Here is a 26529-nt window from a genome sequence, read left to right on the forward strand (position 1 = left end):
TACCCCATTCCTGCCATCAGGTCAGCAGGTCAGGATTTCCAGCTGCTACTCAAGAAACCAAGTGGGAGGCAGCAAAACTCTCAGAAACTCAACAGCAGCAACTACAATTAAAAACTGTAGGGATTTTCATAACAAAAAGATATGCCAACGAAGAAGGCACAAAATCTAAAAAGAGGTAAAGAAGTTTTAAAAACTAATTTTAGGTGTGTGGGGGGGGAACAGCATTGCTAAAAACACCTGACTTTACAAAATAGTTCCGGTTTATTATTAATTAAAAGGTATTATTAATACAATCTAATGAGAGCTTTGTTTGGCTTAGGAATAAACAGATTAAAGAATGAGATGTGACAGCCAGTTCCAAGCTCCTCCGTCTTGTGATTTAATGCATAAGAAAGGAAGGGCTATGGATCTAGACTGAGTTAACGTACAGTGGGGATGCTTGCTCGCTGGTGGGGAAGGAAAGGTCAGGGTCGTACTTTGAACCACAGGCTGTAATAAATTCCAAAATGCTTTTTAAACTGTAAGCCATAAACGAGAAAGAAACGCGAGTGAGTGCAGTCTGTAGGTTTAGAATGACGTTCTGACCTTTGCTGGCGGTCGAAGGCATTCCAGAGCAGAGTGAAGATTTGGACACACTGAGTTTAAACAAAACGCCAGGAGAAATACACACACAGAGAGAAGGAGTGGGGCAAGGACCAGAGCCCAAGTCGGCCGTGACACAGGTGCAGTGGCTCAGCAGCAGGTGACACCAGCCAAGAAAAGCAGTGAACCATCATGACCCCGGGAGGATTAGCGCGCGTCATAATGACATTCTCCTTTCCGCCTCTTTGGAGACACCCATGTTGAGGTGACAGGCTGCAGCGCCAGCCCCTCCCACCAGGACGGGTGATTTTTGTTTTTCCTTCTTTCCTAGAAAGCAGGTTGAGAGTGTGTCTTAAGATGTCCTTGGGTTGGGTGTTGGTGGTGCACACCTTTAATCCCAGCACTTGGGAGGCAGAGGCTCTGTGAGTTCGAGGCCAGCCTGGTCTACAGAATGAGTTCCAGGACAGCCAAAGATACACAAAGAAATCCTGTCTTGGAAAAACCAACAACAACAAAAAAGATATACTTAGAAAGAAAAATTTATATGCAGTAGCTTAGTTTAGCTTTTATAAACGATGAATCAAGAACTATGTCAAAATCCAGAGTGGTTGCACTGATCGGTGACCCTCGTATTCACAGAGCCTAGGCAGGATGGTTTCAAGTCAGCCTGGGTCACATAGCTAAGCTAGATCTTGTCATAAAGGGGAAAGGGTTATGGAGAGGTTCGATTTCTTCAAAGACATTATCTCATTTTGTAACATGTGTGCACACACACAGTCCTATACACACATGAACACCACAGCCACAAATGTCCATCCTACTTCAGACTTAGCCAGACAATGGAACATTGTACATCCTTACAAAAGAATGTACATGAAGTAGCCATGATGTGTGAAATTCTTGAAGTTTATGATGACTTAAAGGGAAGGACAAAAATATGAAAGCCGGCTTTTAATATGCCAGTAAGGCGTAGTTCTGAAAGAATTTTGCTTTTCGTTTAATAGTAAGTGATCTTACCTATTTTTCTTTGTTACTTTTTTATAATTAAGAGATTTTCTTAAACTGTGGGTGATAAAGGCAATTTCCATTCGGAGTCTATGATAACGAAATAGGGGAAGGTGGGTTTCAATTCCTGAGACTGGATTCCAGGTCTGAGGTTCAGTGTTGCCGAGAGCTAGCGGCTGTAACCTAGGGTAGCATCCAGTGGACACCCAGGAGGCTGAGAGTTTGCGAGAGGGTGACCTTACAGAGCACAGCTGGGCTTTTCTCCTAGACGGGTTCTGTGTTTCTCCACCATGGGGCACTTGCAGGTTCTCTAAAGTGAGCACACCCCGCAGCTGAATCTGAAAAATGTCAAAGTTAGAGTCAGAAAAAGATAAATCTGAGGGGAGAAAGTGCCCTGCTCAGAGCAGATGCCTGGAAAGTTGTGGAGGCCTACGGGATTGTCACCAGACATATCAGAGTCTTACTCAAGCCAAGGCGGAGGCCGAGCTGCCAGGGTCTGTCTTTGAGCAGGAGTGACTCCAATGGTTTCCCTTCCTGTCAGCTCAAACAGAACAGATTCCCACTCTTCCACCCTGTGTTTCCTCCTTCTGACACTGCCTACTGTGCAGACTGCTTAGGAGAATTCAGTAGGGGAAGGGCGGTGAGGTTGGCCGTATGCGCCTCAAGGCTGCTCCTCTGGTGCTGAGCAACCAGAAAAGGGATTGCGGGGTGATTATTAGAAAGACTTAGATGGCCTGGGTGCATTATGCAGGGGGAGGAAAACACCACATTTCCCAGTTTTTCTCAGCCTTAGCTAATTTACACGTACACACACACGCAATCCTTTTCATTTCACAAGACTTAACTGTGAAGGAGAAGGGATAATGAGCGAGATTACAGGAAAACACAATGCCTTCTCTATACGCAGATTGCACAAGTAAGAAAATGTCTCTTTAACTCTTTGGTCACCACAATCACAGCTAATACTACCCAGTGTTTTTCCTAGGCCTTGGCATAGTAGTCTCCCTTTAGTATTTTGCCCATTGCCTGAGGAAGGTGGATCCTGAGGTTAACCTATACGAGGTTCCACAGCCAGTGGCAGAGGTGGGGTTCATATGCAGGAGTCTATAGCTCACCCCTGTATTTTGCTCTGATTTGCTGACCCATGCTGTGCTTTGCTTGATGCTGAGTTCCTCTTCTCTGTAGCTTTTTCCTGGCTCTCATCACGAGCATTCAGACAGAGTCCAGGTTCTGAAGTATATCCAAAAAAGAAGATATAGGCAACAGCTTGATATAGGGCATCTCCAAGGGTGTCTAAATCAGCGGTTCTCAGCCTTCCGAGTGCTGTGACCCTTTAAATACAGTTCCTAATGTTGCGCTGACCCCCAATCACTAAAATTAGTTATGCTATTTCGTTACTACTTCATAACTGTAATTTGCTACTGTTATGAATCGTGATGTAAATATCGAGTATCCCTGATGGTCTTAAGCAACCAATGTGGAAGGGTCTTTGGACTGTAAAAGACGTCTAACCCACCGGTTGAGAAGCACTGGTCTAAATACCATTGTATCAAGCAAGGAAGGGGTGTGTAACATGCAGTTAACGCTGACCAGAGAGAGCAAACCTGTTTACTGAGAAAGTAAATTTCTACCACGTGCAGGCTGTGCAGCAGGTGACCCAGAGGTCCTGTGGAGTAGGACTCAGAAATGTGGCAAGTCCGATTGGGGGGTGCAGGTATGAATGACTGAGCTCAGGAGAACCTGAATATGTAAAGCCTGAACTCTGAAAGCTGAGTCCTGCTGCCAGAACCAGCGGCCCAGTATCTTGGTCAGTGCTTCAATTAGACAGTGATACTGCTAAGGTACAGGCAAAGCCAACCCACGCTGACTCTTCGTAACTGGCTCTCTGCTGAAAGGAATGACTCTCCGTGGAGCAGAATGGCTGAAGCCACACAGGGGACATGCTCATTGCTTCTGTGATCGTGAACTCTCCTTCCACCCAGAACGTTACTCCACTCTTGTGCCATCTGGAGATAACTCTCCTCCTAACGTAGACTTTCCTGCTTGGCACTCTCTTAGTTTTAGGACGGTTGTATAGAATATGTAGTGAAGGAGACCATGTCTCCTCTTGCCCGGTCCTTTCTGACTGTCACCAGTATCCCACCCTGGTTGATGTTCCCTCTTTGGGTCCCATGTTTCTTCCCACCCAGCCCCATGAGGTGTCCTGCATTCGGCACCTGCCCTGTTTGCCTCAGCATCGGGCTCGTCTCGGTGCCGATTTGACTCCCACCGAGGCTCACACTGCCCCTCCTGGTGCTTTCAGATCCTGCTCATCATCGCTTCCGTGATCGGCATCATCGTCTACAGGCTGTCGGTGTTCATTGTGTTCTCTGCCACCCTCCCCACCAACCCCAACGGGACCGACCCCATCCAGAAATACCTGACTCCGCAGATGGCCACGTCCATCACAGCTTCTATCATCAGCTTCATCATCATCATGATCCTGAACACTATCTACGAAAGGGTGGCCATCATGATCACCAACTTCGGTGAGGTCCTGCCCGGCTGGAGTGATGGCCGAGATAGTTAGAGAACCTTTAGCAATTTTCATCCCTGTGGGTTGAAATTCTTAGGAAGTTTTGAGTGTAAACGTATTTCCTCTAGCCCATATGGGAAGTATGTTGTGTACGTCTCTGTATTAGAGGAAGGGACAATCAGACACAATGGTGGGACTGTCCAGGGTCTGTAAACTCATCCGGGAGAAGAATATGTCTGGTTACATTAGATCATGCGTTTTCTTGCTGAAAGTAAATAGTCTCTTTGTTGCAAACAAGTGGAACGGGGTCGCGGCTCCAGTGGCACGTACACTCTCCAGCCAAGGAGAGACAAACTGCCACACTGGTGCGTGGCATCCCCCGTACGCTCTCCAGCCAAGGAGAGACAAACTACCACACTGGTGCGTGGCATCCCCCGTACGCTCTCCAGCCAAGGAGAGACAAACTACCACACTGGTGCGTGGCATCCCCCGTACGCTCTCCAGCCAAGGAGAGACAAACTGCCACACTGGTGCCTGGCATCCCTCGTGCTGTCCGCGTTAATACAGTTCTCATCAGCTCTGCCTGATGTAATGGGTGCTGCTTCTGGTTGGCTTGCATCCCAGGCAGCTGCTTCATGACTAGAGTTAGGGGCTTCTCACACCCTGCCTGCATCCGGGTCATTCTCAAAATGACAGTCAGACTGGCTGAGATTCATGGCTAGGGGGACAGCCTTTTGTGCTTCCCAGATGCCTCCAGCCAATTGCCCCGTTCCACTGTTTCCAACAGACCTTACTACTCCAGAGGACAGAAGAGTTGCCTTTACTTGGCAGTTCACAGCTAATTTTCTGTGGGGTTGGACATGTCGCTCAGTGGCGGAGGTCCTGGATTTGATCCCTAACACCACAACAAAATGAACTCTGGGGGTTTTAAACCAGAACCCTTCTCTCCCATTTGATTATAAAGCATTTATAAATTTTAAGGAGCGGTTAGTAAGTGTATGTGTGTTGCTTGCCTTGGAGGATATTGTGTCTATATGGAACAAGAACTCATATCAATGTGTAAACTCAGAATTAGCACAGTGGCTATATTAAGAAGCGAAAAGCAGATTAAACTGAAACAGTGTGAATTGTATTCCTTTCGGCGTGCTGTCTCGGGCAGGTATCAGAGCCTTTGATTAGGGTCTCAGAGCCGTTCCGGTGTTCAGTGTCTTTCTCTGCTGTCGTTTTAACCGCAGAACTCCCAAGGACCCAGACTGACTATGAGAACAGCCTGACCATGAAGATGTTCTTGTTCCAGTTCGTCAACTACTACTCCTCATGTTTCTACATCGCGTTCTTCAAGGGCAAGTTCGTTGGCTATCCAGGGGACCCAGTGTATTGGCTGGGCAAGTACAGAAACGAAGAGGTGCGAAAACAGAATCCTGTTACTCTCTTGACAGTTGAAGCTGCCGCTTGCTTTCCCTCAGCTGCCTGATGAGCAGTGACTTCCTTGTGTATTTCTGAGTTATTTTTAGCCTAAGAGCACAGACTGAGATGTTAATGTAATGCCCCTTTGCCGGTTATACCCCTGATATCTGAATGTTGTTCTCTTTGTAACACGCAGTGTGACCCAGGTGGCTGTCTCCTGGAACTGACCACACAGCTGACAATCATCATGGGGGGCAAGGCCATCTGGAATAACATACAAGAAGTGCTGCTCCCGTGAGTACTAGCTATGTGGTCCTGGGTGTCAGGACGGGGGGCAGGTCAGAGCACCCACTGAAGTAATGTGCTCACATTGCCACACATCTATCCCTCAAGCAGACTAGCATCCATGGAGATTAATGGCCTCTAGACAAGGAGGTCTCATCGGTGGTTTATATGTGTTTAATGATTATATGCGGGGGCCCAGCAGATGGCCCAGTTGTAATGTGCTTCCTGCGTGAGCATGAAGGCTGGAGTTGGGAGTCCCCAGGACCTATTTGAAAAACCAGGCATTGTTGGACACACCTGTAACCTCTGCGCTGGGGAGATAGAGATGAGAGGATCCCCGGAGCTCACCGGGCAGCCAGGAAGCATAGCAGAATCCGGAAGCTCTGGGATCCATGACAGACCATGCCTGGGAAAAGCTAGGTGACCACTGACCGGTGAAGACACCTAATGCCAGCCTCTGGACTTCACACGCTCCTGCACAAGCGTGCATACACAGGTGTGCTTGCACACAAGCACACACAGTAGTTCAATAAGACCGTCATACTTAACAGAAATCCCATCTGCTGTGGCGTATGCCTCTTAGGCTGTAACTGGTGGCTGACTCAGCAGAGGCCCTTGAGTAACAGCCTTTAGAGCCATGAACTACATATCACACAGCCACATAGAATCCCCACCCTCGTGCACGTAGAAGTCGTTAATAGTAATGTGTTGCACACCTAATATGTGTACCAGTCTCTGCAGCAAGTTCTGTGTGTTTCCATGTATATGTTTATGTGCGCGTGTATACATTTGTATAGTTTACTTTTCTAGATCTTACTTTAATCGCCTTTTTGCTAATAAAGGTCTGTGGCTTAAAGAGGTTATATCGTTTACCCAAGATCACACTGGCAGTGAGAGGTTCAACTCCAGGATCCCATGACTCCAGACTCAGTATTGTCAAGAGCAGACATCTCCTGTGATCTACAAAGCTTCAGAAACAGTTCCCATAGGGGTGAATGAGAACAGCAGCAGGGCACAGTGGCCCTCTAGATAGTTAGCAAGGCCCCTATTGTGGGATCTGTAGACAGCCCAGCACCATCTGCATTTCCTGCAAACAGAACCCTTGATATAATAGTTTTCCATTGCAATTTAACAAATTATTACGAAGTTAATGTGTTAAAATAAGGTTTGAAGTCCTTCAGTCCTGGAGGTCAGATGTCTAACATGGGTCTCACTGAGCTAACACCAGGGTGCTGGGTAGCCAGGGCCTTTCCAGAAGGTCTCAGGTAAAGCAGCATTTGCCTTTTCTGGCCTTGCAGCCACCCATACAGGCCCTTCCCTTGGGATGCTGTCTGCCATGCCTCTGTCCCTCCCTACATCACCCAGGATGGTCTCCTGCCTTATAGTCAATGCCTACTAGAACCCAGTGCTCGTCAGATGTTCTGGAGATGGGCAGGGAACCTCTTTGGGAGGCCAATGCTCTGCCCACAAGATTACTTTCTCAAGCTAGTTTCTGGTTTCCATTTTTGCTTTCGCGAAACACCCAATCCCCCTTGTACTACTTTCCCTCCTCCATGACCCCTTTTCTCTTCCCTGTCCACAGCAGTGTAGAGTGTCTCAAGCCCCCTTTAAGGCCCCTGGAGCCACTCACTCAAGCAGGAAGGTAAACTCAGAATTTACATCTCGAAATTCAAATCCTTCCTTTGTAAAGTCTTCCACCCCACTGTGCGGTGGGATAGACTTGCTCACAACTCAGCACCTGGTTTAGGCTGTAGCCTCCTGCATCCTTCACTGTGTTCCCCCACCACGTGCAGTTTCGTCTGTTTTACTGCCATGAATCTTGGATCTTTGCACCGCTAGGTTTCTGTTCATTCTCTCTGCAATAGTTAGCTGGCTGGGTTTCCGTGCGTCCACATCACTGGGGCTTTTTCCTCTTCTGTGTGAGCTGTCAAGGCCCTTCTCAAAGCTAAGACAACACTCCCGTCCCAGGAAAGGATTCCAGCTTTAGCTGTGAGATAACTTTAATCCTGCTACACAGAAAACAACCCTCCCTTTCATCAAGTTCATAGCCGTGTTTTTCCAGATAAGTAAAAGTAGGTCATGCGCAAATCATGCTGTTTCAATATGAAAATGTATTTTTTAAAAAAAAAAAAAACTTAACCCATTCTTGTACTACTAAAGCACCATTTTCTGAGCCAAGTAGATTATTTAACACTGAATTTTTTGGATGAGTAACTGCTTGACAGTGAGCTATTTTCTAAGGTTTTAAAAGTTAGTGGGAGAGGTGTCTTTCCTAAATTAATCCTGACCTCAAGTAAGCTTGCTCTCACAATTACAGAGATCTCCATTCTGGCCGAAGATAATGACGTCATGGTTTTAATTTCCTTCCCCTGGCTTTAGACCTGAGAATGCCAAGTCTCGATTAGAGTAGTGTCCCTGGGGCTGTGCTTCTGTGTGCACTAGTCTCTTGGTTCCACACAGAATCCGGTGCAGTGGGTGCCCGTTACCCCTGCCTTCCAGAACCTCACTCCTCTGAAGAGTGTTCAAGCCAGGGAAGGGTCATCATGGCTTCCATTTGAGGTCCCTATGTCAAGAGAACACAGTGAAGGGTATTTGATGAAAATTTCTTAGACGTGGTCATTTCAGATCCACACCGTTCATTCCACTCAGATCCTAGACTGAATGGAGCCTACACCTAGGTTAGTCCCAGGTCCAAAGCAGGCGCTGGGCATGAGCCCTTGAGTGAATAAATGATACGGCGTTTCGCTGGACCCTGAGAATGTCGGCCCTCAGGGCCTCCCAGCACTGATATTCAGGGCATTCTAGGGACTTCCTTTTCTTCACGAAAGACAGTGTTAACACTAAGGATGTTATGAAGACCCTAAAACACCTAGAACATTAATGTCCATAGATATTTAGCCAGGGGATGGCTGTGACATTGTTTTTTCCTTTATGTAGCTTTTATCTTTTCAAAATGACCATGCACTTATATAACCAGGGAAGGGACTGATGCAGTAGAAAATACCTGTCTTCAAGAGAGGCTGTGCATGAGGCCTCCATGGCCACGCTCGCTCTTCACACACTCATACTGCACAAGAACATTGACTTCAGGTGTGAAATGTCCCCCAAGGTGGGTGGGATGTACCTAAGCAGCAATGGCATCTGAGAAGGCCAGGAGAAGATGAGATATAAAATATTATCACAACTTAGCAAAGGGAAGTTTAGTAGTATGTGTGTTTTGTTAATGTTATGGTAAATTTGTAGAGAAGTTACTTTGTAACCTCTGCTTCTTGTCGTGGCCAGAGAGGGAAAGGCCCTCTGGTGGGGTTCATTTGTTTTTTTTAAAGATTTGTGGTAATTCTCACGGGTTGTCAAGGTTGAGATCTGGCACCAGAATCACAGTCCAGGTGTGGTTTCGTCGTTTGGTCTGTTTGGGTTTTGTTTAAAATCAAAACAACAACAACAAGGGAAAAAACTCAAAAGACTCAGGGCAAAGATGGATGGGTTTCTATCAGAGACGAGTGATTCAACTGAGGAAAATGGAGCAAGAGGGCTAAAGCCAGGCCAAGAGTCATGTGGGAAAACAGCTTGGTAGAAGGGGTCTCTGCTGAGGTAGGTGTGGCGCTTGGGTACCACCTGTCTTTAGGGCTCCTGGAACGACTTTGGCATTCCAGATTCTAGTGCTTCCTCAGATCTTTGGATGGACATAGAGGAGGCTTGGCTTTGCTGTCCACAAATATTCCACACCTTGAAACCAAGTTCCCAGTATCATAGCTCCGTCTTCAGTAGCCTCTTCCGGTTAGCTTGTTTTGGCCAGCAGGAAGCCCTGCGACTGTGAGGAAATGTGCTGGCCTCTCACCTGTCATGAATCTCATCAATCCTGGCATCAGGCCTGGCCAGTGTACACCCGCATGTTTTAACTTTACCCTAGTAGAGCAGTTAGGAAGCCAGAGAGTGTGGGTTCTGATTCAAGGGCATCCAAGTGTGAGTTCCTCCATTTGCCCAGCTTCCTACAGAGGAAGTGGGGAGAGACGGGGAAGCCGGGGCTGTGTTCTGTGGAAGAGCATGAGCCTGGGTAAGCCTTACTTGAGGTACAGGAAGTCTGGAGAGAGAGAGAGACCAGCAGCAGGGAGAAGCCCCACGTAGCAAGCCAACTCTAGTCAGCCCCAAATCTTAAGCACTGTGCCATTTCCTTGTAGCGTTTGTCTTTACAATCCCGCCATGAGTCCCGAGTGTCAGAATCCCAGACCCACACAGACCTGGAGATGCATGGGTGGACTTGAAGCCAGCTGTTACTTGATGGGGTGGAGGTGCATGGCCAGTTCTGTTGCCATCCTGGGTCTGCTTTCAAGGCAGATTGCCCTGGAAAGGGTGGGGAGCATTTATCAGGGACACAAGAAGCATGGTGTTCAGAAAGCAGAAGCAGATGGCTGGATGGGGACAGTATGCAGTGCTGTGCAGCTCTGTGCAGGACTGGCTCCGCACCCTGATCTAAAGGGCATACATGTCTTCCCTTGGCCTGACGTTGTTTGCTTCAAGGCAGAGTCCGAGACCTAGTTTATAATTGTTGTGCTTAGTGTTCTGCCGTAGCCCCCTCGCATCCGTAAGAACACCCCTGTCCTGTCTCTTAGACCCCACCCTAGTGCTCCAGCCTTGCTTCCTCCTTCCTGAGACCACAAGAGCTTCTGTTTTGAGCTGTCTGCCAAAGGCGGGTCTGCTCCTGCCTCAGACTGTCTGTAGCCACTCGTCCCTAGCCGGGAGGTTCTAGCCCTGCTACTCAGTCCTTTGTCCCCTTCATAGCCTCAGACTTACTGTCACCATGTGAGCATCCCCAGTTCCCCCTGCACCCAGTTATAAACAGAACTCATCTGCAGCAGGTACCACCAGCTGCATTTGGCTTTTATTTTTTTTTTCACTGACAATTTTCATGCTAGAAATAAGAAAATGTTTTTAATGAAAAAAAATGGAAAACTGAAGATATTTAGCATGCAGAGGAGAAACTAATTTCTTGGGAGGATTACATATTCAGCTTTGAGACAGCAAGAAATCATGATGTGGCTCTGACAATATTCGTTCTGATTTATAATTTGATTTTTTTTTCCTGGCAGATGGGTCATGAATCTAATTGGACGATATCAAAGAGTGTCAGGGTCAGAAAACATAACTCCACGTTGGGAACAGGATTACCATCTGCAGCCCATGGGCAAGCTGGGCTTGTTCTATGAGTATCTTGAAATGAGTAAGTATTCAGTAAAATCCGCTGTGGTATGTGTTGGAGCTGAAGGAATCTGTTGCTGAACCACAGAATTATTTAGCATATCATTATGGGTAGTATGTTTCCCTCCAGCAGACAGAATTATATAGCAGAGAAAAAAATCAAAAACTTTCAGATGTGATGTCTGTGTGTGGTTTTGTTAGTATTTATGTTGTTCAACGCTAAGGATATATTGCCAGGCAATGAAATGGAATTTTCCCTGAGGTACTCTTTCATTGTGAGTTCTCAAGGCGTTCTGACCGTGCTGTCTGTGAATGAACCCCAATCACTGCCGTTAGTTATGGTCCACTGAGCTTAGGCCAGAGTCCATGCGGGCACTGCTGTTGGCCAGAACAGAGTCACTGGACAAGCTTGTGAGAACATGGTCTCTCATGGCAGGAAGGGTCCCTGTCCCCTTTCCAATCTCACTCCTGCTCTAGATGGCCTCTCGTTTCTGCTGGGCAGGGTTTGTATATGGTGCCTTGATTGACCTTTATTGATTGAGAGAGAAGCCATTCAGCTGTCCTGGGGTTAGGTGGCACAGACCCTGCCGCACCTTCTTGAATATCTTGTTCATTTGTGAACTGCCCACATAGGCTCTCTTTCTTCATTAATTGAACATGGTTTTGAACTCAGTTGCCTTGAATAGATGCATCTCAGAACAGATTTTTATCCGAAACACTAACTTGTAAATGACATGCTTATATCTAAAAGATGACTAACTGTTTACGTATTTTGCGTTTCTGCCCTTTGACCTAACCTTTGCAACGAATCACAATTTTTTTAAGCTTGGGAAAACAGAAAAACAGGCATAAGAACCTGACAGGCCTTGTGTGTATGCATAGCGTTTGTGTCTGCTAGGACTGCGCTTCCTGCAGACAGGAGGTAGATTATTTAATCATACTCTATGTATAAATATCTTCTAGAAAACATGCATAACACTCAGAAAGATTTGTCTGGGTGAGCAAACAGTCCACGTTGTGTGCGCATCAGCCTGGGGTCAGATTTGAAATTTGCTTTTGCTTTTTTTTTATCAAGATTGGGTTTTATTAAGGGCACAGCATCATTACAGAATGGATCGCAAGACAACTACTAACTTTCTCTTCCCAGAGCCGTTATCAACATTAATAGTAGTAGCTCCCAGGCACAGAATATTATATATTTGAGCCTCTCCCCAGCTCAAAGACTTCATAGGAGGTTATTTTCCCCCCATTGATTAGTTACATGAATGGCGTTAGGGGGAAAGGTTGATTCAAAGAGCTTCAACATGGTGCTTCTTTTGAGTGGACATGTATAGAGGAAATAAGCTGTACTTAGCCTCCTTTCCTAGATTTCCTCTCTGCATTTTGTTTAATCCGTCTCATTGTGAGCGCTGCGTTGTGATTGGCCGTAAATGTGTCCCCTCACTCGGGTGGGTTCTTTGTTTGCCTTTATCTTTCTTTACAAGAGTGAAGGGAAATATGTTGTCCTGCCGTCTGTCCTCCCCTCCATGATGTGTGTCCGTTCCATTGACAGTTATTCAGTTTGGGTTCGTCACCTTATTTGTGGCCTCTTTCCCACTGGCTCCCCTGCTGGCCCTGGTGAACAATATATTGGAAATAAGAGTGGATGCGTGGAAGCTAACAACTCAGTATAGGCGCATGGTGCCAGAGAAAGCCCGGGACATTGGCGCATGGCAACCCATCATGCAAGGAATAGCCATCCTGGCTGTGGTGACCAACGTGAGTAGCTCCGGGATTGTCAGGGTATTCCTCCCGCTGTTATGTTTATGCTCTGGGTGTTTTGCCTGCTTGTATGGGGACCATACATGTGCTTGGTGCTCAGTGAGGCCAGAAGAAGATGTGGAAGCCCCTGGAACTGGAATTTCAGCTGGTCGTGAACCACTATGTGGGTGCTGGGAACAGAACCAAGGTCTTCTGCAGGAACAGCAGGTGTTCTCCGCAAGACCTGAGCTATCTGAGCTATTTCTCTAGCCCCCAAGATGGCTTTTAAAAAGCTGCTGTGCAACTATCCTTTTACATTTTAATTGCTTATGATTCTTATTGACACCGCATCAGGACATATCCTCCACAGGTAGTACCGTTCCTCCCCTGCTGAAGTCTTTATCCAAAGAAACAGACTGATAAGTACTTGCACTTTTGACTCATATATGGCATAAGAGGCATCACCAAAGGGTGCTTTTAAACACAGACAGATAGGAGTTCATTTGGCATCCAAGAAATCTAAAAGCATCCTACCATATATCACTATATATTCTAAAATGACATTTTAAAATATTAACTGTAGCTACAGAGAAACCCTGTCTTGAAAAACCATAAATGAATAGAATAGAATAGAATAGAATAGAATAGAATAGAATAGAATAGAATAGAATAGAATAGAATAGAATAGAATAGAATATTAACTGTGATGAAGGAGAAATTGGCCGTCCTAACTGGGTGTTAGTTACCCTCTTGTCTCCAGGGAAACAGCTCTTGCGGGAGGTGGGGCAGTCCCTGTGCCATGGCTGCAGCAACCTCGGGAAAGAACACAACTGGCTCCTACAGTCTGTACAGGCTGTGTGTCTGGGCGTAGGCCAAGAGGCAGCCTTTAGGCAGAGCAGCGTAATGCCAGCCTATTAAAGGATCTCTTGCCTACAGATGTCCTCCAAACCAGGGTTATTTCTACCCATATTTCACCGCCAATCTCACCAGGCCAGCTTGCCAAGGAAATGATTTTTTTAATTTTAGCTTCTTAAACCGCAGTTGCTGAGTCCCCATGAACTAACCCCTCTGAAAGCAGAAGAGGGAGAGGCAGTGTCTGTCTCAGGCTCCAGAGGAGGGAAGTGGCTGTGGAGTCAAGCCATCTGAGTTCCACTTCCCACACCACAGCTTGAGCTGTGTGATCTTGGCTCTGTACACTTCAGAGCCCCGTTTTATATTCGTTAGATGAACAATTCTGTACTCAGCATGGTTTGGGAAGTCAGTGAGCTACAGCAGACACATGGAACCTGGTCCTCTTTCACATAGTCGCTGCCGTTTAACTTCATTACCCGACATCATTAACGCAGCTCCCTGAGGACTCTGACAGGCACCAACAGGAACCTCAAAACCATCACCCCCTTGACTGGATCCAATGAACAAGTTATGTGGAACACAGCTGTCACCCCACCCCCACGAGTTTTCTGAATTGCAGCCTACCTCTAGCTTTGGGGAACTGATAGATTAAATCAGTTTCTTTCCACCCAAATAGCCCCTAGCTTCAGTGCCCACTGTGTTTCACAATGAAGAGTGATGTTTAGCACCATGACAGCAAGGCCTTTCAAATGCTACAGTCAAGAAAGCACGAGTCTGCCACAGCCAGTACGCTACAGTGCGTTAGGCAGGGCAGGAACATGGATCTCTGTGCTTTAGGGAGGCTTTTGGCAGGAAGGTTTGAAACTAAAAAGGGTTTTTGTTTGACCTTCAGAAACAAACAAATCGATCTGGTTCAAATTCCTAATTCCTCAAGCATTCTGGAGTGATTGTGTTAGATACCTTTTCCCTCTGTCCATGCCATGGAGAGCCATGAGCACAGATCGGGGATTGACTGGGTTTCCAAAGCACTGTGTGAGTGTGAGTGTGTGTGTGTGTGTACATTGACACAGGCTCACACACACACACACACACACCAACTAATTGGGACTGCCGGTTATCTTTTTCTATAATCTACTCTAAACAAAGCCCTTTACTAGATTTGTGTTGTTTATTAAACTATGGAAAACCCTTCACTCCACACTGTTAGCATTTGTTACACTTATAAATGCATTGTAAATATGCATACAGGTAACTGTGAAACATGAGCTGTTACCCCACCTATAAAACCCTCCCCCTGAAACACCCACGTGGTAGTCACAACCTAGCATGTACATAAAAGAAGAAAGAGAGGCCACCAAGGTAGGAGACACCAAGCAGACGTGTGCTGTGAAGTCATTTGAGTTAAGGCCGAGGGTTCCAGAAATAAGCGCAGCTGACATTGGTGTGCCTTGCCAGAGCATCTGCTATTGAAGAGCAATTTTAATTTATTTTGATATAAATGGAACTTGTGTGTAGAACAGCATGGGAAATGAGGCGAGCTACATTATGTGTATTTTTGCAGTGTGTGTCAGAGCAGCTCAGTTCAGGGAGAAAAGGTGCCTTGTCAGAAAACGAGAGAATTTTCTTCCTTGTTGGAATTTTTATAGTTTCCTGAAGCACGTCTTCTGGTGATTCTGTAAAAAGATGGCATTGAGCTAAATGATAGCAGGAAAAATTCATCTACTGAAGTCTGGCAAATGCCATATCTTCTTGTCTTACCTTACTCCTGACAGGCAACATACATGCATGCATGCATGCATGCATGCATACATATATACACACACACACTTCACTGCTAACAAGCAGACACACATGCATACATACACACACACTGGGTGGGAGGGAGACTGATTCTTCACATCGCAGAAAGCAAGGAAATTACCTTGCTTTGCCTGGATCTTGTTTGTGGTCTCACTGCAACTAAACCATGTGTCCAGATGAATACTGTTAAAAATCACTTTGCACGAAAAGCATGTCTATTCTTGTACTCAGTTGGTGCTTGGCCTAAAGTGCATACCTTTTGTCCTTTCTACAAAACAATTTCATATACCAGAGTTGGAAACCCAAATTAAAGATCTTTGAGGAAGGTCCATGTAGTTCTAAGTAGGCTTTTGGCCTAATATGATTCTACCCGGGGATAGACACGGACTCATAACTGATCTGTTTACTCCTCCTATGCAGGAACATGCTAAACCATGTTATATGATAATTTATGATTAGTTGCAGGTGAAGTTTGGCTGCTCAGATTAGATGTTTTAAAGCTGGCATTGTTCCCTGACTGAAGAATAGAATAAACCCAATCTAGTTTATCAGACCATGGATTGTCCAAGGAAGTCTAAGATACCTTGGGGGTAAGGAGTGTGAGGTTGGTGGCCATTTTAGAACTGTGCATCAACAGAGATGTACTTTATTCAATTCTCATTCTTCTTTGAGAGAGACAAGTGATTTTTATGAAAAAAAATCAGTTTTGTATAAGTTCTTTATTCTACAAATAAGTTAATAAAGCAAGATTGTCTTCCTAATACAATCTATCACAAGAGCATGCTGATTCTAAATCATGACAGACGTCTGGTTGCCTCAGGTAGAGCCCCGAGGTTAACTAGGTATTACAACTTTGAGCAGCATAGATTTACACACAAGTTATGCAAGCCAGTCCTGCCCTTCATGGTGCCACAGTACAGTTATCCTCAACCAAAGGTGTTTAAAGTATCTCACAAGCTCAGCGGGCAACTGTCGGGCCTTTCCCTCGTGCCTCCCCTTAGAATTGGAGCCCCCCCCCCCCCGCAAAAGCATCTTCTGCTTTAAATATGTATACCTCACACTTAGAATCACAATTTGGTAAAACCGTGATTCTGCCCTACAGTCCTACAGTGAGCCATGGCTACCAGTCTAAGTTAACATTGCCTTTCTCGTTTTCCACAACACAGGCCATGATCATTGCTTTCACATCAGACATGATCCCCCGCCTGGTGTATTATTGGTCCTTCTCCATCCCTCCCTATGGGGACCACAGTACCTACACCATGGATGGGTACATCAACAACACTCTCTCTGTCTTCAACATCACCGACTTCAAAAATGCAGACAAAGAAAACCCGTACATTGGACTTGGCAACTATACCTTGTGCAGGCAAGTTTTGGTTTATCTGTCTAAAAATGGACTTCATCTTCTGAAAGCCTCTTTGGTATGTGTGATAAGGTTCTATCTGGTGTCATTTCAGTCTGTGTTACGAGACGGTTTTCACAGGGCTTTCTTTTCAGGAACACTCAAAAACAAACAAGCAAAACAAAGCTAACAAAGACCAAGTGCAGAACTTTTAAACCAAATTTGAAAGGCGTTCAAATGAACACATAACTGACAGAGGCGAGGAGCCTGTGGCTCCTAGAAATGGAGACAGCTGAGAATTTTCCATGTTGAAATCACTCGGTTCTAAGGCTGCCTTGTGTGGCTGGGGAATGTAGCTCAGCTTGTAGGTCTTGCCAAGCTTGCACAAATCATGAAAGCAGGAGTAGCCGCACCTGCCCGCAATCCCAGCACCAGGGAGGTAGTTGCAGGTGAATTGCTTCTAGCGGAGGCAAGTTTGGGATACATAGTGAGTTCAAGGCCACCCTGGGATACAAAGCAAAACTATTTCAGCAAAATAAAAAGGAAGGGAGGGAGGAAGGAAGGAAGGAAGGAAGGAAGGAAGGAAGGAAGGAAGGAAGGGAGAAAGAAGCATTCAGTGGTAGGAGCGCTTGCCTTCCATGGGCATGGCCCTGGGTTCCATTCCCAGCAGTGACACGAAAGAGGAATAAGCTTAAGGGCAGCCCAAAGCTAATGATGACCCTCTGGCACCTCACTGAGCAACAACATAAAGATGGATGCAATGGGATGTCTCCAGTGCTCTGCAATGGCGGCTGGGAGGTCAACATGGATAGTGTACCCTAACTCACTTACCAGTTGGTAGTTTGTTGAACATGTAGGTCATGCAAATTTATTTTCCCTATTACAGATTCTTAAACACAAATTCATTTAATTCAACCGCTCAAAGCCATTCGGGTTCAGATTTTCAATAACACAACTAAGACATCAGACAGAGCGAAACAAATGGCCTGCTTGTTCGGACTGTATATATTCTGATCTCAGCAATTGCATGCTTGTGGGTCTAATGGTTTGCAGCTGAGAAATTAGAAGTGGGCAGGTTGAAGACAACAGAGTTAGGTGAAAAATTAACCTGCAGTCAGTACTGGGTGCTCTAACCCAGTCGGCCTGATGATCCCTTATGGAAATGTCAGGTCTGGTGCCCAAGATAGCTAAGTTGTTTAATGTCTTTTCAGAAAGCAGGGATAAAGTTGGGGGGGGGGATATGTAAATATTTTGTTACCTTATCAAGATGCTTATTTTACACAGCTAGAATCCATCATTTTCTGATTACGCACTCAGGAAGTTACGACATACAGGTTAATTTTCTCCCAGTATTTGATACCAAACTGAGATGTGTGTGATGTCTGTCCCCTTAAAAATCATTGTGTCAAGGACTACTCTGGTTTTAAACTGGGTTCTTGTTTGCAATAATAATAAAAGATTTGTCTGCTAACATGCCCGGTTGTGTTTTCAGGTACCGTGACTTCCGAAACCCACCCGGGCACCCCCAAGAGTATAAACACAACATCTACTATTGGCACGTGATTGCCGCCAAGTTGGCTTTTATCATTGTCATGGAGGTGAGAGGAGTGCGCTCTGAGAGGGACAGCCTTGCGGGTACCTAGGCCATCTCTGTCCTCTAAGTGCTGGCAGCTCTGTGAAATGAATCGCCCTTCCCTCTTACCGCTTGCCAATGACTGTCTTAGGACACAGACTCATCAGTGTTGGCTTGAGAACAGACCTTCCATAACGCTCTGAATGAAATGGCCGTCGGCTTTAAATGTTAAAAAACGGGCCACATTGAGGGAGATTCCATGCCACTCAACACAGTCCTAACCGGGGGTCTCTCGTCCTCTGGGGAGCTGAACAGCATGTTGGCTTGTGAAAGGCCTCTGCCCGTGAGGCTATGATGTGTCTGTTTCCAGCTGCTGCAAGTAGCATACCAACTCCTTCTAGTGCTTCTCTCTCTCTCTCTCTCTCTCTCTGTAAAATTAGTGCTAAGGAAACGACACAGCTATAGGTTGTCAATTGAGCTAGCCAATGTCTTTCTCAGACATTTGTAACAAAGCCTCAAAATTTGTTGTGCAAAGAAAGAACTCGACCCTTGCTTGTTTAAGCCACTATAGTTAAGTTTTCTGTCGTGTATAAACACCAATCCAACAAATTCTGAGATTTTGCAATCTGATATTTTTTTTAAAACACCAAAGACTAAGAAAATGGGTGACGGATGGGGCTGGAGAGATGGCTCAGTGGTTAAGAGCATTGCCTGCTCTTCCAGAGGTTCTGAGTTCAATTCCCAGCAACCACATGGTGGCTCACAACCATCTGAAATGAGGTCTGGTGCCTTCTTCTGGCCTGCAGACATACATACAGATAGACTATTGTATACCTAATAAATAAATATTTAAAAAGAAAAAGAAAGGAAATGGGTGACGGAGGAGAGGAACCTTTCCATGACAGACAAAAGGTGTCGGACATGGAGCAGACAGTACAACATATGTCATAAAGGAAGACGTGACTCACCACAGATAGGAGGCAGAGAAAAGAGTCAGGTGACTGACCAGGAAAACAGATTAGAATGGGGGGATTCTCTGCAGCCACCACAGAGCTGGCAGGGACAGCTCTGGTACTTCAGAGTGCTCATCTAACCTGCAAATGCAGCAAGAGGGAATAACTGAAACGTTTCCACAACAGAAGCCACTGGTGAGCCACAGGAAGTAATAGCAAACTTTCAGAGAACACAGATGGGGAAGCTTTCCTTGACTTCTGGGAGGCTAGAATAGTCTAAATCAGAACTTCTCAACCTGTGCATCATGACCATTGGAAATACGGGTTTTATGATGGTCTTAGGAACTGAGACACGACTCATGGGCAAAATTACAGTTATGAAGTAGCAATGAAAATAAATTTATAGTCGGGGGTTCCTGAGACCATCAGAAATGTGTGTTTTCCAATGGTCACAACCTACAGGTTGAGAACTGCTGGCCTAGATCCTAGACACAGACAAGCGTAGGCACAGAGGGGAAACTGCTGGACACAGCGGCATGTTTTAATACCAGCGCTGGGGAGGCAGAGGTACCTCACCCCTGTGAGTGTCAGGCCAGCCAGAGCTACACTGTGAAACACTGTCTCAAACAAAACAAAGCAAAACAAAAACATCAAAAACTCTAAAGAGAAAAGAAAGGAACACTAAAACCCTTCTCATCAGCTCATAAATACAGAGGTCCTTGTAGAGTATATACTTGTTGTGAAGAGAGCTTTACCCGAAATAATTACATGGTAACTGTATTTTTTTAAACACTGCCTGGCCCATTAGTTCCAGCCTCTTATTGGCTAGCTCTTACATATTGATCTAACCCATTTCTAATAATCTGTATAACACCACAAGGTGGCTTACCAGGAAAGATCTTAACCTGCGTCTGTCTGGAGTGGGAGAATCGTGGCCACTGACTGACTCGGCTTCTTTCTCCCAGCATTCTGTCTGTCTACTCCACCTACCTAATTTTCTATCCTATCAGGGCCAAGACAGTCTCTTTATTTAACCAATAAAATTAACACAAAACAAAAGACTCTCCCCCATCATATACTGAACCTACAGGGTATTTTTAAAAGACAGCATCACGCCGTATTGGCTTTAACCAGAAATGAACCCACTGCCTGTGAATGTTAGCAACCTCTCCAGAGATGAATTTGGAGAAAAGTAGTCTTGCCCTTCCTCTGTTGGGCCCCTTCCATCACCCCTGGTTGCCGCTCCCTATTGTGCTCCCCAACTCCTCTCTACTGCTCTTCCCTGAGTGAGGTCAGGGTCCCCAAAGCCATGGCTGTGTTTGCTTTCCACACTCCCCTTCCTCTCCTCCCTTCTCCCTCTCTGCTCTGGCTGTAGTGACCATCTCCCGGTCTGTCTGGTGGTGAATTCCTTTAGCAATATCTCCGCCATGTTACCCAGCTGTGAGCACAGCACAGCCAGCCTCTCACTCTTCCATGGAGCATCTCCGTTCGGCTCCAGGAAAACACTTTTAAAAAAAAAGCAGGAAAAGATAGAATGATAACGGGGTCAGTTCAGCCAAAGGAAGTAACAACACTAGACAATGCATTCACAGTAGTGTATCTTCTGGTATAAAAAAGAAGATCTGTGTGCTCAAAGGGAAAAGTGACTGTCAGTCAAAGACAGCCACGCATCAGCCCACACCTTCGGCCATCTCTGCGGAAAAATAACAAGCTGCAGAGTTAGGTCACACTCTGGACCAAGTGGGCCTGGCCGACACCCACAGAACACTGCACTATGCCTGGGGTAATGCATGCATTCTGCTTCTCTCCAGAGCAGCATCCCCAAGGGCATGTCCCCCGGGGAAGCCACACAACAAGTCTCAGCACATTTTTAAAAATTAAAAATCATATCAAGTGGCTTTCCCGAGGACAGTGCAATTAAATGAGAAATTAATCAGAAAAATCTGGGGAAGCACACATGTGCACAGAAATTAGATGACATATTCACAAACGACCAACAAACCAGCAAATACATGAAGAAGGGATTTTTTTCTTTTAACTTTGAAGCAAATGATAGTGGAAACAAATGCGCCAAAGCTCTGGGATATATTAAGCGGTACTGGGGTAAGTCTGTATCAGTGGCTACATCACATTAGCACAAGAATCCCAAATAGCCTGTCATCGTGCCTCAAGGATGAGAAACAATCTCTCTCCTCGGCTCGGCCGGAGCCCAGCACCACCAAACCTGTCTGCCTTTCTCCACTGAGTTCTCATACCCACCCTAGTCTAGCCCAGACTCTCCCTCAGCTCCAAACACAGTCTACTCTTCTGCGCTGTAGCATCTTCATCTAGTCAGATGCTCGGACAGTGTTCTGAGAGTCCTCCGTGTCCCTTTTCCTTTTCTCTCACCCCGCATCCAAGCCTGTTGGCTTTCTCCTCAACAGTAGGCCATTGGGCTCTTCTTAGAGCCTTGCCTGCTTTCCCCATGTGTTGGCTAGCTTTGTGATGCTGTAGCAATACTGGCAAGTTTGCTGTGTCTGTTAGTTTCTTCCTTTGGGGTTCTGTTGAGGTGGCACCCCAGACCAGGAGAGGAAGCCACTCCCCTCATGGCAGCCAATAAGTAGGGGTAGAATCCCCATGTCCCCTTCAATAACCTAACCTCCTCCTGCCAAATCCCATCCTCTCGATCAAATTGCAGGCTGACAGCCAACCTTCAACACAGGCCTTTGGAGAAACTGTATGGAAACCAAGATCCTCCAGGCCAGAGGCACCATCATTTCTTCCCTGGCTGAGAACCGGTTTCTACCCGGAGACCACTGTGTTCTGACCTCAGAGCAAAAGCCAGAGTCCCTGTGGTGCCATCCACGGTCTCACACCATCCAGTCATGTCTGTGGTTCTCACCATCGCTCTTCCTTCCAGCTTTGCCATTCCAGATCATGTTCTGGAAGCTTCCCCTGCCCTGGCTTCTGCCTTCCTGATATCTGCATATTCTCTTTCCCCTTAAACCCTTTGCCGAGTGATTTATGTGCAAACTGCTCGGCATAACGTCTCCGTGAAGTGTTCAGCGTCCTGTCACCCTCAGGGGCCCTGCACTGTTCCAGGTTCTCCCAAAGCTCTAAGCACTTCTTGACACTAGGCACAATCCATTCTTTAATGTATTTTTATGGAAACTCATCTTAATCCATTTTTAAGTGTTTTTATGGCAACTCATCTTTATCCCTTTTGTGCACCCAAAATACACAACCAAAAGGACTTTTTAGAATGGAGACTAACACATGAAGTTTAACTGCATTAGCAATCACAGAAATATAAAGCAAGACCAGTCATGGTCCACTTGCAAACCAGAAAATTAGCAAGTTTAAAAAAAAAGAAAGGGATGCCACCAATGCTGACAAGGTAAAGCATTGCTGAAATTGCCTGTGCTGGTACGAGCCAAGCCAGAGCAACTCCTCGGGAAAGTTCTGGGTGCCAGCCAAGCCAGTGCAACTGCTGAGGAAAGGGCTCCATTACTTCATAAACCTGGTCTTTCATGTGTCCAAGTGTCTCAGCAGCACCCCCTCTAGCTTCGGGCTCTTAAACTTACAGAGAAGGTTCAAGAAGCTACATATTCACAAGGGCACTGTTAATATGAAAATATAGGATAATATTAACCTTTGGGAAAGGAACAGGGAAAAGGTACACAAAATACAACAGCCTGTCAGTGGCCGGACTTTGTAACTTAGAGAGGATTTGGAGGCAGCCATTTTATTATTATTTTTTATTACATAGGTTAGACTGGCCTCAGACTCAGTCTCCCATGCTCTGGATGACAAGGAATTCATTTGCCTTCACCTTTATAAGTAGTATGTAAGTGGATGAGAATGCACACGCTAGGATACACTCCTCTCCACGTGCCAAAAACAAACACAGGCTGTATGAACGCTAACAGGTCATTCGTTCCATGCTGTTGCTTTGAGACTGAACGACTACGGTATCTGTCCTGTCCCGACACCCTGTCGTGATGACAATCTTGAGGAGCTCAGTGGCCCCCTCTAACACTGTCTTCCCTCTCTCCCACAGCATATCATCTACTCCGTGAAGTTTTTCATTTCGTATGCAATTCCAGATGTGTCGAAAATCACAAAGAGCAAGATCAAGAGGGAGAAATACCTCACGCAAAAGCTGCTTCATGAGAGCCACCTCAAAGACCTGACCAAAAACATGGGACTGATAGCCGAGAGGATGGGAGAAGTGGTTGATAACAGCGTGCGACCCAAACTCGAATGACAGAGAGTATGATGTCCTGAGAAGCACTTTAAAACTAGTCAGCTGTCGACGTGTCGTGAACCACTAAAGAGGATGTTGTCCAATCACTTAGGCAAACGGGAGTCTCGACGGTGCCCATTTCTGCCACATTGTTTTCCGGTTTCCGCTAGCAGTGTCGGAACTGAAAAATGGAAACATTTGCTCAAGAAAGGCGTAAAACTACCTACCTGGAAAACCTGAATATGTTCCCTTTTTTTTTTTTGATAAATTAGAATTTTAGTAACAAAAAAAAAAAAGCCTTGAAGCATGCTTGAGTCCTTCCTGGGGACTTTGCTTTTCTGGTCTCAAGCACTTTCTTGTGCGTAATTTTTGCATTTTGCCAATGCTGCCCCTAACCTATTCCGTCCTGACAGTCCCATCACCAAAGACCAGGCATACCTCAGCCTTAATCGCTTTTGTGTTATTAACAATAGCCAGCTCAGAATCGAGTCTGGATGCCATAGCAGGTGCCAGGAAGACTGACGAGTTCACAGTATCTCAGTGTCTTACTGCAGCCCTAAGGAAGACCTCGTGTCGGAAGAAGCAGGTTCCGTCCACACTTCAGCCTGCATTTCCACCTCCGAGAAATATTCGTCTTAGATTGACATGAAGATAGAGGGTCTTGAATGAAGCCTGTCCCTGTCACTCCGCAGTGACAACTGCCTTCTAACGGCACTCCCAGCATGCTCTGGGTCTGATCGACATTGACTGCTCTGCAGACCTTAAGGGAATAAGATGAGAAAGTAGGAAAAAGTAACTCGTGCTGATCTGGACGTTTAATTTACCTCTTCTTGATTATGTAAGTTTCTTGGGGGAAAAGATAATCAGATGATTGTGACTGCATTGTTATCAACAAAATGGGCTGAAAAAATGTAAGCCCATCAACTCTGTGCAAACTGACTTACCCACTACAGAAGGAAGGCACTACCCAATCACTGCAGCCTTCTGCTCAGCTCACTGAACAGGCCCATCCCCCGAAGATAATGGGCGTGGTCAGTGCAACAGCCAACAACCTGGTGACTAGCCCTGTCCTGTGATCCCAGCGTCACACACTGGGAGCCCTACTGACCTTTCTACTTGTCATAGTGAACAGCTTCCTTGCCATCTGTTCATTTCCTAGGCCCGCTCACTCACAGGGTAGTCCCAGCTGTGCTGGAGACATCGCCCCAGATGAGTGCCCTTTGCCGGAAGAGGCCCTGGATTTAATTTGAGCACCCAGCCTCCTCTCAGGCCATCAGGCAGTTAAGGGAAGGGCTGTTTTGTCTGCTGGTGGCTTGCTGCTCAACCCTCGCCTCCTGGTGCCTTGCCCTCTCTGCTGCTCACCTGAGCAGTTTCTTGAGCTCTATGGCCTATACCTCTCAGCTTTCCTCCAGTAGACCTAGAGGAGACCTGGCTACACCTTGCACTCTTGGCAACGGATGACCGAGGCCGGTGCTGGGTGAAGAAGAGAGGATCTGCCTCACACCGTTTGAGATGGGCCTCTGCCTACAGGAGTCGTATGAAATGCCTGGGAGCCCCGGAGCCAATGGAAAGAAAGCGAATGGGTCTAGAGGCTGCCTTCTCTGGGTCGCAGTTTTAAATGCCCTCCCAGAACGGCTTAGAGAATCAACATAGTTAAACAAAGCAGTGTTCTGGGCTTTTGAGTAGCCTAGTGTGTCAGCGGGAACATTTCCCCACCGCCCTTGTACTGTACGGAGCCCAGGAACTGCCATACAGTGTCTGACTGTGCTGAGACAGAAATGGCGGCTCCTCCCATACCAGGGATGTCCTCACTCCACGGGTGACACCAGGTGCCACTCCCTGTCCCCACCCAGATGCCCTAGAGTTCCTCACTCCCTCTGTTATGTCTTCTCCAGAGCCTGCACTCATTTTAGCCGGATGGAAAGTTCTCGCACTTTACGCCATAGGAAAGGAAATCTTTGCATCTCTCTTTTCCTCCTCTCTGCCTACACAAAGGAAACTTCGATGAAACGTGCATTTATTCATCTGTATCCCTCAGCCAAGAGTGTAGAAAGTGCCACTGTAGGCAGAAGTAGAAAACACAAACAGCCAAAAACAAACAAACAAACAAACAAAAAACCCTGCGTTTCCAAAGGGAGCAAGCGTATAGTCTGACACAGTGTGTTACCGAAAGGCTGAGTTATGGTGAGCTGCAGGGTCCCATGGCATCAGTATCATTCCTGTGAGGCCTGTGCCAAGATGGTGATGGAGAGGAGTGGGGGGGCACCGGCATGGCAATCTGCATTTGCCAGTAGCAGTGAGGTAGCCCCTGAACCCACGAAAACCATGACAGTAGCCAGTGGGGCAAGGACCTGGTCCTCCACCTGTCTGGCGTTAACCACTAGAAAAGTTCTACCCTTCTATATGGCCTTCCAATTTTATAACCAATTGAAGCAGTAGACCCGATACTCAGGGGATTTTTCTTTAAACGTTCCTCAGATCTTTTAGATATTCCATTAGAAATAGAGGGCTGTGATTTGTCTGAAAACCGAACAAGACCATCTGGTAAGAAGTCTGTCCAGTTCTCCCTTTGTAGTGCCCATGAGTCGTGAGTATCATAGGATATTCGCTCGCCTCAGGGGGCAGAAGGTGACGTGTTGGTTACACGCTTCTTGTGCACTCCTTGCGTTCCCATTGTGTTTGGAAAGTGGAAGCGGTGCCCAGCTTAGCTAAAAAGGAACCGAAATTCATGATGCTTCTCATACAATGTAGCATCGGTGTGATGTTTGTAACTGATGTTTGTTAATTTCTATGCATTTAATATTTTTTAATTATGAGCATTTTAATAAATTCAGTTTTACAAACAGTTCTGTGTCCTAACTAGGTTTAATTGTCTTACTAATCTTTCTGAGATTTGCCAGTAACTGGTTAAGTATCACCTAGATAACGGAAGTGTACTTCTGTGTCTCTAAAGTCACTTTCTATGGCCAGTGGTTACATGGACTTTTTTTTAAAAGATTAGGGACAGGGTTTCAGCCACAGAAGCCACATCAGAGATGAAGTGAGCCTATA

The 26529-nt window shown here is 46.1% G+C and overlaps 1 protein-coding gene across 3 annotated transcripts in view; it reads left to right on the top strand.

Annotated features, from left to right (window-relative positions):
- Ano6 (anoctamin 6) overlaps positions 1–26323 on the top strand; it is a 165385-nt gene extending 139062 nt beyond the window's left edge. For all 3 annotated transcript variants that reach the window (XM_075960464.1, XM_075960466.1, XM_075960465.1), the window contains 8 exons: positions 3890–4115; positions 5338–5507; positions 5706–5803; positions 10882–11012; positions 12543–12748; positions 16549–16751; positions 18220–18325; positions 23293–26323. In XM_075960464.1, the coding sequence (XP_075816579.1) occupies positions 3890–4115; positions 5338–5507; positions 5706–5803; positions 10882–11012; positions 12543–12748; positions 16549–16751; positions 18220–18325; positions 23293–23499 (1347 nt within the window). In that variant the 3' untranslated portion in view covers positions 23500–26323. The remainder of the gene's footprint in view (positions 1–3889; positions 4116–5337; positions 5508–5705; positions 5804–10881; positions 11013–12542; positions 12749–16548; positions 16752–18219; positions 18326–23292) is intronic.
- Positions 26324–26529: the final 206 nt, after the last annotated feature.

Source organism: Microtus pennsylvanicus, chromosome 2, assembly GCF_037038515.1.
Source record: "Microtus pennsylvanicus isolate mMicPen1 chromosome 2, mMicPen1.hap1, whole genome shotgun sequence".
NCBI lineage: Eukaryota > Metazoa > Chordata > Mammalia > Rodentia > Cricetidae > Microtus > Microtus pennsylvanicus.